At 46.9% G+C, this 17,238-nt stretch overlaps 2 protein-coding genes across 6 annotated transcripts in view; one reads left to right on the top strand and one right to left on the bottom strand.

Moving 5' to 3' along the window:
• Window positions 1-6,374, bottom strand: part of SZT2 (SZT2 subunit of KICSTOR complex) — a 58,530-nt gene extending 52,156 nt beyond the window's left edge. For all 5 annotated transcript variants that reach the window (XM_086754142.1, XM_086754145.1, XM_086754144.1 and 2 more), the window contains exons 1-5: window positions 6,344-6,374; window positions 5,957-6,082; window positions 5,617-5,790; window positions 5,104-5,274; window positions 3,093-3,224 (exon numbers count right to left, since the gene is read on the bottom strand). In XM_086754142.1, coding sequence (XP_086610268.1) covers window positions 3,093-3,224; window positions 5,104-5,274; window positions 5,617-5,790; window positions 5,957-6,082; window positions 6,344-6,373 — 633 coding nt within the window. In that variant the 5' untranslated portion in view covers window position 6,374. The remainder of the gene's footprint in view (window positions 1-3,092; window positions 3,225-5,103; window positions 5,275-5,616; window positions 5,791-5,956; window positions 6,083-6,343) is intronic.
• A 55-nt stretch (window positions 6,375-6,429) lies between these two features.
• Window positions 6,430-16,361, top strand: MED8 (mediator complex subunit 8). Its single transcript, XM_086753469.1, has 7 exons — window positions 6,430-6,501; window positions 9,001-9,119; window positions 10,230-10,374; window positions 11,046-11,186; window positions 11,605-11,686; window positions 12,555-12,803; window positions 15,886-16,361. The coding sequence occupies exons 1-7, from the start codon at window positions 6,496-6,498 to the stop codon at window positions 15,948-15,950; spliced, it is 807 nt and encodes a 268-aa protein (XP_086609595.1). The 5' UTR covers window positions 6,430-6,495; the 3' UTR covers window positions 15,951-16,361.
• The last annotated feature ends 877 nt before the right edge of the window (window positions 16,362-17,238 follow it).

Raw genomic sequence — 17,238 nt, 5'->3', positions numbered from 1 at the left:
CTACTCAAGTAAGGCCCAGAAACACCGGAGAGGCAGACACAGCTATGTCTCAGCTATGAAGCGCTGAAGCAAAGCGGGTAAGAAAGCTTGTAAGGACAAAGTCTAGTGCCTATACATTTAACTCTGTTCAAACAGTGCTAGTTATGCAATGCTGATATAAGCAAATGCAGGTCAGCTTCTCCTGCATCTTCTATAAAAAATATCCCCTAGGTAAAGCTTGAAATTTGTATAATTACACTGGTGAGGAACCTACTGCGTTCATAGTCCTCCCATCTCCAAAAGCTCCAGCAGTTCAGCCCTGTAATAAACTATTGCTTCATTTTTACTGCCAATACAAAGAATGGGCAAGACCCTCCCCTGTGAAGCTACGGATGACTGGAGCTGGGAAAAGAAAATTAGAACTAAATAAACATTTATTTTGCAGAAATGGGAACAGTCTGTGGCTGTAAGCAAAAAAAACCTGACTATCCATCACTTTAATTTGGCAGATGCCAAATTCAGACACTTGTTGACAATGATACAGCTAATGCAACTTCAAAAATAAAAAAAAGTTTCAGTCCCTGCCCTTCCCCTGGGGCGTTCCACCTCCACTCCACAGCCAGTGGCAGGACTCTCCAGTCCCTCTGGCCTGCAAGCGCGTCTCTTTCCCTCATTTGCATGCAAAGAGTTACAGGGTAGTTTACCACGAGAGAAATACTGCAGCAGGCAGGAATGCATACAAAGCACTGCAAAAACACCAGCTGGACACACTGGTAAAGGTATTTACTTCCTATAATCTTCTTTCTGTTCTAGGACTGACAGTTCTAGCATTCAAAGATATAAATTTCAGCTAGGATATTTGAAGCACTTCAGATATGCAACTGCAATAGGCTGTGAGTAGTCCATGCTTATCTGATTTTGAGACATTTTTTTTTCCTTTTAGACCAAATTCTAATAACTAATGCTAAATAAGGACTAAATAACCTCAGCCAGGCCAGTAATGCCTTTGACTGTAAGAAGGGTGTCCATAGATATGATTGTGACTGCCACGTGAACGTGGCAGTATCACAATGTAACCTTTACATTCTTCATTTCCAAGATCAAGAGAGATGATCTGGATGAGAAATCCAGGATATTCTGAATCCCTACAGAGCCTCACTTTTAATTTAATCCTAAGCTTTATTTTATAGTGCTATCATTAGCTTGCTGATACCTATATCCTTGGCTACTAAACAGCATCTACCATAGATTTCAAGGAGTTTAGAAACTGCACCGGCTGCTTATTCAGTTTCACAGCCAGTTTTTGCGGTAACAAGAACCTATTTTCATTCCAGAAATGTAACAAGGTCCAAGGGCATATTCACAGCTATTTATAGATTAACGATACAGGCATAACCACATCTCCCACCATCTTCTCCAGAGAGAAACCACATCCTACAGTTTGTCCCACGATGTGCAAGACGTCAGGCTGCTTTATTGCACAATAATCTTGGGGAAGGTAACCATTCTCTTCAGCCCTTCTAAACACTTACTGGTTCTGCTTTCATAGAATCATAGAATCATAGAATGGTTAGGGTTGGAAGGGACCTTCAAAGGTCATCTAGTCCAACCCCCCTGCAAGGAGCAAGGACATCCCTGACTAGGTCAGGTTGCTCAGAGCCTCATCCAGCCTGGCCTTGAACGATTCCAGGGATGGGGCATCCACCACCTTTCTGGGCAACCTGTTCCAGTGTTCTATAACCCGCATCGTAAAAAATTTTTTCCTAATTTCTAATCTAAATCTACCCCCCTCTATTTTAAAACCATTACTTCTTGTCCTATCACAACAGGCCCTACTGAACAGCCTATCCCCATCTTTCTTGTAGGCCCCCTTGAGGTAATGGAAGACCGCTATCAGGTCTCCCCGGAGCCTCCTCTTCTCCAGGCTGAACAGCCCCAACTCTCTCAGCCTGTCCTCATAGGAAAGGTGCTCCAGCCCTTTTATCATCTTCGTGGCCCTCCTCTGGACCTTCTCCAACTGGTCCATGTCCTTCTTGTGCTGGGGGCTCCAGAACTGGACACAGTACTCCAGGTGGGGTCTCACCAGGGCAGAGTAGAGGGGGAGAATCACCTCCCTCGACCTGCTGGCCACGCTTCTCTTGATGCAGCCCAGGATGCGGTTGGCCTTCTGGGCCGCAAGGGCACATTGCCTGCTCATGTTAAGCTTCTCATCCACCAGCACTCCCAAGTCCTTCTCCTCCGGGCTGCTCTCAATCCATTCCCCGCCCAGCCTGGATTTGTGCCTGGGATTGCCGTGACCCAGGTGCAGGACCTTGCACTTGGCCTGGTTGAACTTCATGAGGTTGGCACGGGCCCACCTCTCCAGCCTGTCAAGGTCCCTCTGGATGGCATCCCTCCCTTCCAGCGTGTCAACGGCAACACACAACTTGGTGTTGTCGGCAAACTTGCTGAGGGTGCACTCTATTCCACTATCCATGTCGCCGACAAAGATGTTGAACAGGGCCGGGCCCAGCACGGACCCCTGAGGGACGCCACTCGTGACCGGTCTCCACATGGACATTGAGCCGTTGACCACCACTCTCTGAGTGCGGCCATCCAGCCAACTCCTTATCCACCGAGTGGTCCGTCCATCAAACCCATGTCTCTCTAGTTTAGAGAGAAGGATGTCGTGCGGGACAGTGTCAAAGGCTTTGCACAAGTCCAGGTAGATGATGTCAGTTGCTCGTCCCTTGTCCACCGATGCCGTCACCCCGTCATAGAAGGCCACCAAATTGGTCAGGCACAATCTGCCCTTGGTGAAGCCATGTTGGCTGTCACCAACCACCTCCTTGCTCTCCATGTGCCTTAGCATGGTTTCCAGGAGAATCTGCTCCATGACCTTGCCAGGCACAGAGGTGAGGCTGACCGGCCTGTAGTTACCCGGGTCTTCCTTATTCCCCTTTCCTCAGTGTTAATTTCTCATTACTGGATCCCACAAAGTTCTCTTACAAACTCCTTAGCTGTTCCTTCTCCAGACTTATGCAGCTGTTCCTCTTGCCACCCCACTCCATAGGGGACTCAGAGCACAGAACTCCAGGGAGCAAAGAGACCCCAATCACCTCTGCCCTCCTTACCTGCGGTTTGGGTTCATACTGTTGCTGGAGCATCTCTGCCACTTTGTTCTCAAAGGCACATAGCTGTGTGTAAACTTGGTGCAGAAAGACCTCTCGCTTGGTCTCATCCAGCTGACAGCCCTGGAAGAGTACCTGCCCCAAAGATACACATGTCAGTCAGTCATCAAGTCAGGGTTTTATAGTACCAGCCCCCGTAACAGTACGTGGCCACGCAGTTCTGCACGGTGCGGTTCAGCCACGTCCTTGACAAAGCACAGGTACAACACAGGCCTCTTCTCACTACTCCTGCTCAATGCCAACTCTCTGTGAGCAGTGGTGTCTTGTGGCAACTGCAGTGCACTCCGCAGCAGATTCTCACATCACTCTTTGGGAAATCTTCTTGGAGAAGAAATTTGATCCTTGTTAGAAGCCATTAACTCTGGTCTGATGTTTCTAAGGAAGGCCTGTTTGTTCTAATCTAACTCACCTATAGACTGATCCAATTATTTTCCAGTAATTGCTGGACAAAGGAACAGCAAATTGAAATAACGGGAAAAAAAAAAAAAAATTAGACTGGACTTTACAGAAGAGGCTGGGTGATGTGACAGAAGGAGCCTGCCACCACAGAAACTCCCTAAGCTGACAGGCATGACACTTGTCTTTACAGACATCACCATTGTACAGGCACTCTCTGCCTACAACCAGCCATCCCAGAACAAGGAGGCAAAGAAGATACAACATGCAGATAAAGAACTCAACAGACAGGTGGCACGCTGCACATTATCCACATTCCCTCGAGCTCACATGGGCAAGACCTCATAAAAACATGGAAAAAGTAAATGATTACAATATAGACAGGCTTTCCTGGATGAGTGATACACATGTATGCCTTTTTCTCCACAAGAGGAACACAAAGCTTATTCAGTTGTACCCAGAGATTACAGTTCCTGGCCTCATATAATAAACAGGTCTTTAGAGAGTTCCAAAGAAGAAACACATAGCAACTTCAGAGTGCTCAATTTAGTGTAAATAGAGGAGATACTGAGGCAAAGCACGATGGTGTCTGCAGGAGAGCTGGACAAGATGCCACACAAAATATCACAAGCAAATGGGGAAACTCCTGCTATGCTTACTTTGGTAGCACCTAAGAACAGACTGAAGCGAGGGCTGTGCCCGTCAAGCACTGTACAGACCAGCACAGGCCGCAGCCTCCCCAGAAGGCTTGGGCAGAGGCGGGCCGGGAGGAGAGAGGGAGGGAACAAGCATAGACTAACAGGCTCCTCCTGTTACCACCCACTTTCCCTGATATTAGCAAAGGGATGAAATACACCACTAGAAATGTGAAAATAATGTGAAAATACTGTGAGGTGGAAGAGACCAATACAAGAAGGATAAACGTCAGAAACCACAGTGGCACCATAAACCAGACTTCAATTTACAGACCTGCCCTGGCTCAAGTAAAATATCCCTGAGATTACTGAGGCTGGCTGCTCTCTCCAGCAAGAAGAAACATATTCACACCAGCACAAAAAGAGAGCAAGGTTTGTAGGAAGAGGCAATTATCTTTGAATAAACCACTGCTACACAGTTGGACCAGGCAGACAAGCTTCTGGGCACACCACCTCTTCTTGAATGCTTCAAGCTAATTACAACAGGACAAAAAGAATTAGTCAACAGAAATTAGGGGGAAAAAAAAAACAAACCAAAACCAACACAACAACAACAACAACCACACATTCAACATGAGGGAAATATTCACTGTGGCCCAACTCTGGGACTGTGCCTGTGGGTGGCGTTCTCTGCTGGGCCCTGCTGCTCCAGGAGAAACTTCCACTTCCTGCCCAGAAAGGAGAAGTTGCTCACACACACTTCCCCACTGCACCAGGCTGCACATTTTAACGAGACAGGTCTGCAGCACCACAGATAACAGAGCCAGCTACCACGTGCCCCGACTTTGCTCTGTGTTCACAGGAAGCCCGTACAGCGAGCTGCTTACACACTAAGACGTGCCAAGGGAGAGGCTGGACATTACCTGATGGGACTGCAGGCCAATGATGGAGGAATACGCCTGGATGGTGACAAAGATCTCTGGCTGGTAGATAATGTCTGAACCAGGGATACGAAAGGGCCTTAACAATCCCACCAAGCATCGGGAAAGGGCATGAAACACTTCATCAAAAATTATCTCCCCTGTTGAGTCATCCTACAGAAAGAGAGAAAGGGAACAGCTTTTTCATCATCTAGGACTTTCAATCTCATTGCTGGTTGCCCCACCACACAGAGCCTACAGCAAACATTCTTCTGCAATGGCAGCTGGATTAAAATGACAGCTCCCCATAAACAAAAGTCATATACTGAGCATTCAGCAGAGAAACGGGATCTACCATTAAGCTGCCCAGCTAGGGGCACTGCACACTTCACTCCCGGGAAAAGCAAGAGCTCTGAAAGTTAAAACTAACACAGAGAGGAACAAGCCTTCCCAGAAATAGAAACAGGCCCAACCTTTTAACACAGAACACCCCAAAGAGGCAGTTTCTGCGCTTACCACAATCCCCGTGGAAGGGCTCAGATCAAGTTCAATCACAAATCGGTACTGGCGGGCCAGGAAGGTGACACGTGTAGAGGGGACGAGGAGGTAGGGCCTGGGCTGGACGGGCTCATCTGGCTGCCACCCGTTAGGCAAGATGCTGAGAACATCAAGTTCATTTTCTGACTTTACCTACAAGTAAATAGTAAGTGACAGAACATCAAGCCAAGCCAAAGGAAGAACCAGAGAAAGGAACTGGGTTAAAATCTTCTGCAGGGTCCAGCCGCCCATGAGTGGCGCAGAGCCAGCTTGCCACACCAGGCCGTGGTGACACCGTCCAGCCCGGGCACCAACTCACCAGCTCCGGCTCGGGCACGGCCCAGATGACCTGATGGAGTCGGCTCAGGACCCAGGCGAGGCGTACGTTGCGGGAGATGCGATAGTCTTTCTTCATCAGGAGGAAGACGTGCCCTGCCTCCTCCACCTGCGGCGGAAGCACAGCGGCCCAGGTCACCCCGGGGCTCGGCGGGCACCCCAGGCGGGCACCCCGGCCTGCCGCTCGCCCCTGGGCTGCTTCTGCCCCGCAGTCCTCACCTTCCCCCACAGGCCAGGCCCCCCTGCAGCCCTGTGCCCCGCACCGCGGCTTCCCCTCACCTCGCTCCTGCCCCTGGCTCGCCGATTGCCCCCTCCCCAGCCCAGCCCAGCCCAGCCCAGCCCGCGGCTGGCACCCCCGCTCCGCTCCCACCTCCGAGTCCGGCCTCTCGGCGGCCGCCATGTCCGGCCCGGCCCCGCCCCGCGCCCTCTGACCTCCGCCCCGGCGCCCGCCCGGCCCCGCCCCCTGCGGCGCGCGGCTGACCCGGAAGCGCCGCTCTCCCGTGGCAACGGGACGGTGCCGCCATGCAGGTGAGGGGCGGCGGGGCCGGGCCGGGCCGGTGCGGTGCGGTGCGGGGGCGGGGAGGCGCTGCAGGCCCGGCCGGGCCGCTGCCGGGGACGGGAGGCCAGCGCGGCCGCTCCGTGGCGGGGCCGGACGCCGCGTTTCGGTGCCTTCCTCCACGGGGCTCGGCCTGAGGCGGTGAAACCCACCCGGGCTGAAGGAGCCTGGGTGGGAGACTGAGGTCGCCCTTAACGCTCTCCTGCGCAACAGCCTCCTCCTGCAGCACGGCTGTGGGGTGACCCTGCGTACGGAGTGCGCCTCTGCCCCTGCTGCAGCCCTGGGTGAGGGGCAGCAAGGCACGGGTCGCACCCCTCCACCCAGCTGCCCGGCTTTGCCACGGGCCGGGAAGCCGCTGCTCAAAAGAAGCTGTGAGAGCAAAATAAGCTACTGATGTAATTCTATATAAATTATTGCTAGCGCATCCTTGAATGGATTTTCGTTGATGGAAGGAAGATCTAGTTACTTTTTGAAGCGCTGTGACTTTTTAACATCCATAGTGTCCAATGGAAAAGAGTTGCAGAGGTTAACGGGCTGTAAAGATCCACCTCCTTTGGTTTGTTTGAAACGTGCTTCGTGCATTGTCTCCCGGCTGTCCTACCAGAAGAGAAAATGAAAATGGATTGTCCTGTAATTCCTCATCTGTAGAGTTTGTTATGTTGTCTCTTCATTTCAGCGGCTCGCGCATGCTGGTCTCTTTTCTGTTTTTAACAGCTGCATCTATAGAACTGATGAATATTCTTGATCATCCTTGTTGCCTTTATTGGTACCTATTCCTACTATATCCCTTTTCAGTTGGGGGGACAGGAGTGACACATATTATTCAAGATGTAAATGAGGCAAGCATTTATATGATGACATAACGATCCTTAGCAACAGTTTTCTGTTGCTTTCCTAATAAAGCCTATTATCACTTTGACTTCCTTGACTGCTTCTTGAGCTTTGGGCAGATGTTTTCATGGGTTACCCTCAGATAATCCTGAGGAATCCTGAGGTCTTGTTTCTGAGTGATAACATTATTAGCTCAGAGAATGTAACTGTGTACAGAAGGTCAGGATTGGGGTTTTTTTTTTTTACTTTGTTTTGCCACATGCATGGCTTTATGTTTACCTAGTCTGAATGTCACCTTTACCTCTCAGTTGCTCCGTATCAGGAGGTCCTTCAGCAGCCCCTCCCATAAGCCCTATCTACTACCTCGGGGCAATTTAGTATTGCTCCCAAACTCCTTGAAGCGCCGCTTGAATAGAGCTGTGCCTGCGAGAGACACAGCATTCATTGGAAACACCAGTCGGTTTTATTGCATGCATGCTTTGCAGTGCTTACGTCTGCTTCCAGCTCTTCTCAGAATATAAATAAATAAATTTATTGTCTTGTCAGACTATAAATAAAATCGAATAGTTCTGTGTTCTTGCAAAAGTGGAAGATACCTGATAACATCTCCAGTGAAGCTCACACTGGTCCAGTGTATTTAAACAGAACAACAACAAACTCAGTAGCAAGCGTGCCAGCAGCCTGAGTCACTCTGCTTTCCCAATCGGCATTCCCTTTCTATTATTTGATTGCTTTGTCCTGCCCTCCTCATGGATTATTATTGTACAGTTCTTGACTTACTTGAGCAGTTCATTAGGGCTGGGACTTTAATTATATTTTGCGCAATACTGTACTATGAATAAGTTAGGACTGATAAGATTCAATGGGGTTTTTGCAAGAGTCAAGGATATGCCTTGGTGTCTTTGGCAACAGACCCCTGTCCTGAAACTTTGTCTGTCACCATTCTCCCTCACCTGGGGATGTCAGTGGAAAAGGTGATTTAAACAATGTAATCCAGAGCAAAAGGCAGGAGATGATGTGTGCATGTGTCAGTACGTGCGGTCTCTGTCATGGCATGGCCTCCCACGGCTGGTAAGGCATGAGTAGAATAGGAGCTGCCAGCTTCCCTAGCAGCTGGAAGTGGCACTTGCGCAGGAAGGAAGTAAAGAATTGAGGTGAAGGGCAGAAACTGCAGTCTTTAGGCCACGGACCTGATACTTATTTTGCAAAGGGCTGTTTTGGAGGAAGATATCACTGTGCCTGCCTCTGCTGTCAGAGGAGGCTGAGGGAATGCTAATCTACTTTGTGCTGGGTTAGCTTAAATGGCTCACAAAGGTGGCATGAGCTAACTTTGATGGCTTTGCCTGATGTGATAAAAAGCACATATAAGTGATAATGTCTTCACTCATCTAGATCTTAAAGAGGACAGCTAGCCAAGGGTTCATCTCAGGCACCAGTCTCTTGCTTAAATGTTCTGAGCCAAGGGGATGGGGTGACTGTGAAACCATAGGATTTTTATCTCCAGAGTCTGTTTGCTTCCCCTGAAAAGGAGGCTTTCTGTAGGAGAGACTGGACTATGGATTCATGTGTGTGAATCCACAAAACCTTGGGAAGGTGTTAAGCTTTGTCCTCATCCCTTGTCTTTCTTGCCCTTTTTTTAGAGGGAGGAGAAGCAACTGGAGCTGACCCTGGAGGCGCTCATCAGTCAGGTGGCCGACCTGAAGAACTCCTTGGTCAGTTTTATCTACAAGCTGGAGAACGAGTATGACCGACTCACATGGTAAGGTGTCTCCCAGAGCTGAGGGCACTGTTAATCCCTGCTGAAGCTGTTCCAGACACAACTCAAAGGACCACAAAGTATAATTAAAAACCATTAGCTTGTCAGTAGTTTTCAATTTGGTTTTCACATTTCTGCTGGAGGAACCACTACACGTCTTCCACCAGAAAACCAGTTGAAGTCCCTTGGTTTCATGCTGTATAGTTACAGAGTCATGCTAACACCTTTTCATCTAGACACTTTATGAGAACTAGACTTGCATCTGCAGTGACTGGAAGCTTCTCAGACAAAATGTCTTAGAGACCCACATACACTGTAAAGTGAGCAATGGTTCTTTCTGCATTTCTTGACCTTTCTGGCTTTTTCTGGCTCTGGTATAAACTGAGCTCTTATGTTTTGCTGGTTCTGCATGTTTTACCAGACAGTTTGAGAGACTTGCAAGGTGGCATTCTCTTCCTGATGAAGCATAAAGATGTTATAGCTACAGCTTAATAAACTGTACAGTCTCTTACACAGTGTCTGCCACTGCAGAAAAGCTTCACAGGCAGTTAGCGTTTATAGTTCAGATTGCACAAGGCAGGAGAGGTGATGAATCTCCCAGAGACAGCAAGCTGAAGAGGACCTCTTTGACAAGATTATCAGTTATTTTGCTTCATTATTGCTTGTTCTGGATAGCCAAGCTACAAATATTGTCTCTCCTGGCTGTACTGCTTAGGAGTTAAATTGTTTCTCAGACGTTGCTCTAGAATTGCACTGGGAGAGTTAGTGATAAGGAAAGCACTGCTTCTGTGTATGTTACTGAAATCCCAAACAACTGCCACTGCCAGTGGTACTGGTTGTAACATCCCTGAGCTATTTGCAGCATTTGAGCTACTTGCAGTAGGAACTGGGATTTGTCCACACCTGCTCATTCAGACCTAGGTTTTACTGCTTGCTGTCTGGTGTAGACTGATTTGAGGAGTAATAGTGTTATCTCCTCACTTCTCAGCCATTTGAGTGAAGAAAAGATCACAGAATCATAGAATCATAGAATGATTAGGGTTGGAAGGGACCTGATAAAAGCCATCTGTAGCATCCCTTTCCATGTTCTGCCCTCTTTATTTACTTTCCCAGGCCTTCAGTTCTGGACAGCTTTGCATTGCTCTCAGGGCAGCTGAACACCTTGAATAAAGTGCTGAAGCATGAGAAGACCCCGCTATTGCGAAACCAGGTCATCATACCCCTAGTGCTGTCTCCAGATCGTGATGAGGAGATCATGGTAAGAAACTTCCCTCTGAGTGTTGGCTCTGGAGTATCAGAAAGTGCTTGTGTATCTGCTCCAGCTTGCCATTCCTTGTGCTTGGCATTCCTCAGCTCTGGGTGTAGAGAAAGAAAAGGTAGTTCTGCCTCAGAGCTGCTTTACTCAGGGGGGTTTCACCTACAAACACTTGCACTGGATATACTTTACAGGAGGTGTTCCTGTTCATAAATACATTATTTTCATTATGTTGAGGCTGAAAGAGATAGTGTCTTCTTGTGTAACTGGGAGGTCTCATTGCAAGCTCCTGGTTTTCTCTGCCATAGCTGTGCTGTTTCTGTCAGACATCTGCATCTAGATTTGCACTGTTTGTCAAGCGACCAACATGGGGTGTGTCACAGAACCTCCAGCGTGCGCTGGTAACGTTTATTCTCTACTAGAGTGAGAAAACTTTTCAACTGATCATGGCCATGCTGGTGGGATTGCACTGCAGACCCCCGTGGGTTGCTCTGACTGAACAGGCACAGTGCAAATTCCTAGAAAAATTGTTGAAACTTCCTAATGCTGCCCAGATCAAGGTTTCCCCACAGCATGCTACTAGCCTTGTTCCAGCACCATGGCTCTGATCTCGAGCTGTCTGAGTGCTGGGCTGGAGAAGGAGGCTCTGAGTGTGGCTTCTCCAACTATTGCAGCGGCAAACAGAGGGGCGTGTGCCGGTGTTCAGCCATGAGGTAGTGCCTGATCATCTTCGAACTAAGCCTGACCCTGAGGTGGAGGAGCAGGAGAAGCAGCTGATCACAGATGCAGCTCGAATTAGCCCTGATGTGGCCCAGGTAGGTGAAGAAGAGTTCGACACTTTGGCCTCACAGTCCTAGGGCACAAGATGCCCTTTAACTCTGCTTCCTTCACCCTTCCATCTGACAGTTTTCTTTTTTTGTTGTGTCCTTTTCTAAGATTTCTCCAGCTGACCCTAGCTGAGATTTGGTTTCCTCCACAGTTTCACAAAACAAGGGTATCCAGCCTGCTGGCTGTTCACAGGAGGTGCCAATCACACCAGCCAGAGAAGGCTGAAGGATATCCCATCCCCATTGTGCCCTCCTGCGTGCATTAGCACTGGGCTCTAAGCTCTGCTACCAAAATGCTTATGTTTGGTTGCACAGACCCTGGGAAGAGAAAGCTTGTTCGTTTACGTTGCTGACTTATACTGAGTTGGAGGTATTCTTGCAGTTTCTGATGGTTTTCATTTTGCAGAAACAGATCCAAAGTCTGAACAAAATGTGCTCAAATCTGCTGGAGAAAATCAGTAAGGAGGAGCGCGAATCTGAAAGTGGAGGTATGTCACAGAGGTGGAAGTGGGGTAAAGAGTCCAAGCAGCAGGCTTGAGAGAGTAGTGGCAAAATAGGTAAATCAGAGAGCTGAAGCATGGGAAATGCAGATGAGCAGCATAGACAAAAGCATTCCAGAAGATCAACTTGGATCAACAAAATAGCTGTGAAAATGCAGTGGCAATGAATGGGAAACCCCTTAGCTGTGTTCTGAATGAGTCCACAACATGTTTGTTGGCAGGCTTTTGTGTGACGTCCGCTAGATGATGGCTGTTTCAGACTCATGGTCAACCTTTTCTGGTTCTCACTCTGATGCTGGACATCATTATTTTATTGGTCTCTGCCACCAGCTGTTCACTGTTCCTGAGAATGCTATGCACATCTCTCAAAGGCAGTGGCGGGGAGGGTTTTGGTCATCTTTCACACAGACATAGTGTAAGCAAGGACAGGCTGTGTCTGGTTTCCAGGATTGATATTGTAACTGGGCAGGTGAGTGATAGAAGAACTTAGAGACACCATGCTGCTCATTAGTCTCCAAAAGGGGATGTTGCTATTGTTTATCTGAAACACAGTGCTTGTTACCTGCCATAGGATTCAGCATGGAAGAGCCTTTAGTGGGAACATTCTCAGGCGCATGGAGGAGTTGACTCCTTCTGTCCTCTTTCCCTGAGCGGCATATACCCTCCTCTCAGTGGATCACCACTGTCCCTGGATTTTGCAGCTTCTTTGACCCTGCTGAGACTCTTGTAGGATAGCTTGTTAGCAGCTGATCTCTATTACATGCACTTAAATAGCAGAAAAGTAAATTCAGGACCAGCTACGCTACTTTTTAGAGATGAGTGCTAAAATTCTCCAAAATAACTTATTTTTCTACAGGTTTACGACAGAACAAGCAGACTTTCAACCCTGCAGATACCAATGCGCTGGTAGCAGCCGTGGCCTTTGGGAAAGGACTGTCAAATCGGAGACCCCCTGGCACTGGAGGATCTGTCCAGTCAGGCCAACCAGGAGCTGGTGCCATCATTGCAGGTGCTTCAGGCATGCAGCAGGTCCCAATGTCAGGTGCACCAGCTCAGCAGCAGCCGATGCTGGCAGGAGTGCAGATGGCACAAGCAGGACAGCCAGGTAAATAAGTTGCATATCTGACAGCAGTTGAAATGCAGGGAGCAAGAAAGACAAATGCAGATGTAGAGATTCTTCCCCAGTCACCTTTTAGTCACCGAGTAAGAGGTTCCTTTCTGGCCTTAGTAACATGAGTCAGGTTGTAACAATGGAGTAATAGCTGCTTAATTAGCTCACAGGTTGAAATGGATCCCAGCCATCCAGCTTCAGCTTTCTAACTCACAGTGCAATACTATTTGAATGACAGACTTGGTGAACATAGGAATCAATACGGAGGGAGATCACAGTGTAGTTTTGCAGGGATCTATGCTGGGAGTTTTGCTGTCAAATTTTAAGTTGTGGGTAGACAATAAAGTGGAAAAGTTTGTTAATGAGTTACTTAAGGTAAGAAAAAAAAAGCTGTCTGTAAAGAGTCACAGAAGGATTTCATGTATCAAGTGACTTCACTTAATAATAGTAGATTACCTTTGTATTAAATGCAAAGTGAAACACATAGACACAGCAATTTGACTTTAAATGTCCAGCACCTGGACTTGACCCTAGTTACTTGTATTTGGGAAATGGATACACTATATAATAGTTCTGTAAAGACATCAATTGGATATTCAGTTAGCGCAAAAATGCAAACCAAATGTTAGGAATTACTAGGAAAGGAACAGAGAAACAGAGGATATCATTAGGCCATTGCATAAACCCATTGGGCACCCACACCTGCAATACTATGTGCACTTCTGATCTCTTCTCTGCTACTGGGGATAACTTTGGGGTAGGGAGAAGGAAGTGTGGAAGTCTTATAGACTTTATAGATTTTATAAATCCCAGATTGTATACAGCAGGTGACTGGGGAATGATTGATCACTGTTTCCTATGATACAGAAGGATCCATGAAAGAGCACCAATTATTATAGATTCAGGACAAAGGGGAGATACTTTTCTGAATACTAAATAATTACACTGTAGGGCACATTGCCAACTGTCTGATAGGTAGATAAAGTTTATATGAGATGGAAAAGTAAGTAAGTAGGTACATTTCTGGATGAAAAATCAGTCAACAGCTAATCCTGAAGATACCATCTCTGACTCCAAGTCCCTGAGCCACAATATGTTAGAGAAGCTGAGGGGGTATTCTGCAGAGGTAGCAGTATCAGTGCAGGCTTGCCTTGTTCTGGTGTTCCCCCTTAAACGTCCCCTGCTCTCAGGCATGGGTTTGGCCTGGGGGACCTACAAGCCTAACCCTGTACTGTCATTCTTACGTTCGCGTTAATTGAGATTTTGGATATCAGATACCCTAATTGGTGTTTTCTTGCCTGTATGATGACTGTTGTTGAGAAATGAAGTTGAGCAACAGTATTAATCCTATGCTAATTATGTATTTATGTAAGAGTTAGAAAGTCACTTCAACTCTGATTTGGAAACAAAGAAGTCCCCTATGATTTCTGGCTGCATACCCACAAACACTGTCTCCAAGATGGGAGGACAGTTGCTTCTGCGCACCAAGCAGAGCGCGCTGGTAACAAGAGCACTTGTCCAGCCTGTGTTTTGGGAAGTTCCCTTTTGATAAGAGCAGCTATACTGGGTTTTGCCAAAGGTCAGTCCCACTATCATGCTTTTGATAGTGCCCACAGCCGAGGCTGAAAGAATATAAGAACAAAGTATATCCTGACAGCAGTTGTTGTTTAGGAATTTTAAGCCAGAGTTTGGTTTGAGACCAGTGGGTATAGCAACCATCAATTTCTGCAGTTCCTTTTTCAATTACAATTTTGACTTCTACAACAGCTACAGCAATACACTCCACAGCTTTATCGCATGTTTTGCTTAAAAAAAAAAATAGCCTTTTTATGTTTAAATCTTGTGCCTAATAATTTTGCGTGTTTCCTTTTTACCTGTCTTGTGAGAAATGGCGAATAATCATTCCTCATTTACTTTCTCCATACTGGTTTTCATTTTTTGGAAGTCAGTCATATCCTCCCGCTTTGTCCATCTTTTTTTTTTTCCTCACAGCTAATGAGTCCTGTTCTGTTTAATATGTCTTTGTCTGAAAATTATATTATATCTTGGACTGTCCTTGTCACTCTCAGCTGCACCTTTTCTCTTTGTTTTCAAGACTGGGAACTAGAACCACTCACAATATTCCAGATGTGAGTGAACCATACAGTCTTGTTCACTTTTCCTTCTGGAGCAATGTCTAACAGTATTTGTCTGCTGATTGTTAGCACTGAAGTGACATCACATTGCCTGCCAATTCATTGAGGAAATGGCCTGCTTTGGATATGCTTGAGAAAGTTTAATAATCTTTATTCTTTTAGTCATTTGCTCATCAAATTTTTTCTTGTCCTGCTGCACTACAGTTTTATTTTTCAGAAGTTGTCCTTCTTTTCTGTCCTAATTTGAACACACATTCCACTTTCTGAAGGAGTGTTCTTTGAATATTCCTCTGTGCTGCTCTTTAATCAGTCTTTTTGTTTATTTTTCTCATCATCTTAGTTTTGTCTAGCACTGTACACTTGTTGTAAGCTGATAGTAGGTTGAACACACTCCCATGTGTGACTGGTATCAGCAAAGAGTAATAATGCTGAAGAGGTAGATGTGATTAAGAGAAATTAAGACATCTGAGAGAGACTTAGTAATTTAAATATACACCCTGACTATAAGTAATGCTACATGGAACAGGTTACAGGCTGTTGTGTTTGCCTCTCTGAAGTGGAAGTGGAGATCAATCGGGATACTTCTGTGAGTGCTGCTGCCAGCAACTTCTGTGAGACTGAAAAATCCCACACTCTTGTAGGAGCCTTCTGACAAAGAGAAAGGCTTGTTTAAGATGGAACAAGGACAGAATTTGAGGGGATAGCAGGGGGACAAAGGAATTGTTAAGGAGATTTCTCAACAGAGAAACATGCCAATTTGTAGAAGAGATTGATTGTGTTAGGTCAGAAGCTGGAAGATGCTGTAGCAAGTAAGCCTAATGTGGTACCTGGAGTGGGACAGGAAAAGCCCAGACAGGGTTGTTGTGAGTCTTGCATGCTCCTGAGCAAATGTCTTCTCATATAGACAATTTTGCACTGCTTTTTCTCTTTTCTCTCTCCAGGAAAAATGCCGAGCGGCATAAAAACAAACATCAAATCTGCCTCAATGCATCCATATCAGAGATGAGCTGAGATGAAACAGACCCAGGGAACAGCAGTTACCAGCATGGTTCCTGCTGCAGCTACCACACCTGAATTCCTTCTAGGACTTCTAAGTCCCTTCATATATCCACACCCCACATCCAGGGAGACAGGGGTTATGAGGCTCTTCCCTGGGTTTTATTTAGTGCTGGGTGGTATGTGTGGAGCTGCTAGTGGCCATGTCTCCTGGACCCAAGTACTGCTTTGTTCAGTCAGAGCAGAGGACTTTGCTTCTGGTACTGATCCCATCTTCTTCAGTTCTGGCCTGGAGGACAACTACCCTTTCCTGATACAGAACCTAAAGAGGTGCACGGAGCACTATGCTCCTTGCTTCTGCTTGTTCACTTGGGATGTTCTTTCTATACTCCCTCTTGTTGAATAAAGACCTTGGTATGCACACTGTGAGGCACCGGTGTCCATCTCTCGGGTCATAAGGACTCTCATTTTCCTTTGGGTAAGGCTACAGAGCAGCTCCAATCTAAAATACACAGAAAATGTTGGAAGCTGAGTGCTGGAGCTGCAGGTTTATGTGTAAAGAGCTGTTATAAAGTGAGTCAGCAGGGTACACACATAAGCAGTAAACATCTTGTTCATTGTAAACCCATTATGACTATTCCCCAGAAAGCAAAATACTGGGAAAGACTATTACAAGGCCCACAGCAAGAAGGCAGCATTTCCGGAAGAGAAGCACCGAGCTTTTTTATTCTGAGGCTGCTGCAAATCCCAGCTAGATCTGGTTTCACTTTCATAGTTCTCTGCTTCTGTGTTTCCTATAAAGTTTCTTAGCTACTTCAGGAGTAATTTGTCAGTTCAGAGAGGTATTTCGATTTACTCAGGACTGTGGCACCTCTGAATTGGCCAGGCTGTGAGATCTGGCCCATTTCTCTTCGGAACTGGGCATTGTGAAGCCATCCCTGTTCTACTTTCTGCCCTTGAGCTGTAACATATAATCTGCCTATTGAAAGATTCCTCTGAGAATTGAGGGTGGGGACTCATGCCCACAGAGCATGTCAGTACATACAGCGCTGTCCTAAAGACAACTGTCATGCCTCTTGCTGCCTTTGCCTGGACTTCCTTTTTGACTTGTGGTGAAAGCCAGCAATGTATTTTACTCAATAGCATCTGTCAGCAATCTTATGGGTGAGGAAATCTCCACTCAGCAGATACAGCCTGCAGCTGTTCCTGCACTGCTTGCCTCTGAGCTAATTGGATCCAGCTTACTTGTGGAGGCTGTGGGCTGGTGGAGAACCTCAGAAGCAGAGAAGACGCCAAAA

Source organism: Chlamydotis macqueenii, chromosome 8, assembly GCF_036417535.1.
Source record: "Chlamydotis macqueenii isolate bChlMac1 chromosome 8, bChlMac1.mat, whole genome shotgun sequence".
Lineage (NCBI taxonomy): Eukaryota > Metazoa > Chordata > Aves > Otidiformes > Otididae > Chlamydotis > Chlamydotis macqueenii.
The sequence above is the reverse complement of the archived record's forward strand: the minus strand, read 5'-3'. Positions and strand labels throughout refer to the sequence as shown.

Bases quoted from the DNA above. Each gene is read 5' to 3' on its own strand.
- MED8 (XM_086753469.1), top strand. The intron at 9,120-10,229 runs GTAAGGTGTCTC...TTACTTTCCCAG, and splicing joins GAGTATGACCGACTCACATG to GCCTTCAGTTCTGGACAGCT. The intron at 12,804-15,885 runs GTAAATAAGTTG...TTCTCTCTCCAG, and splicing joins GGCACAAGCAGGACAGCCAG to GAAAAATGCCGAGCGGCATA.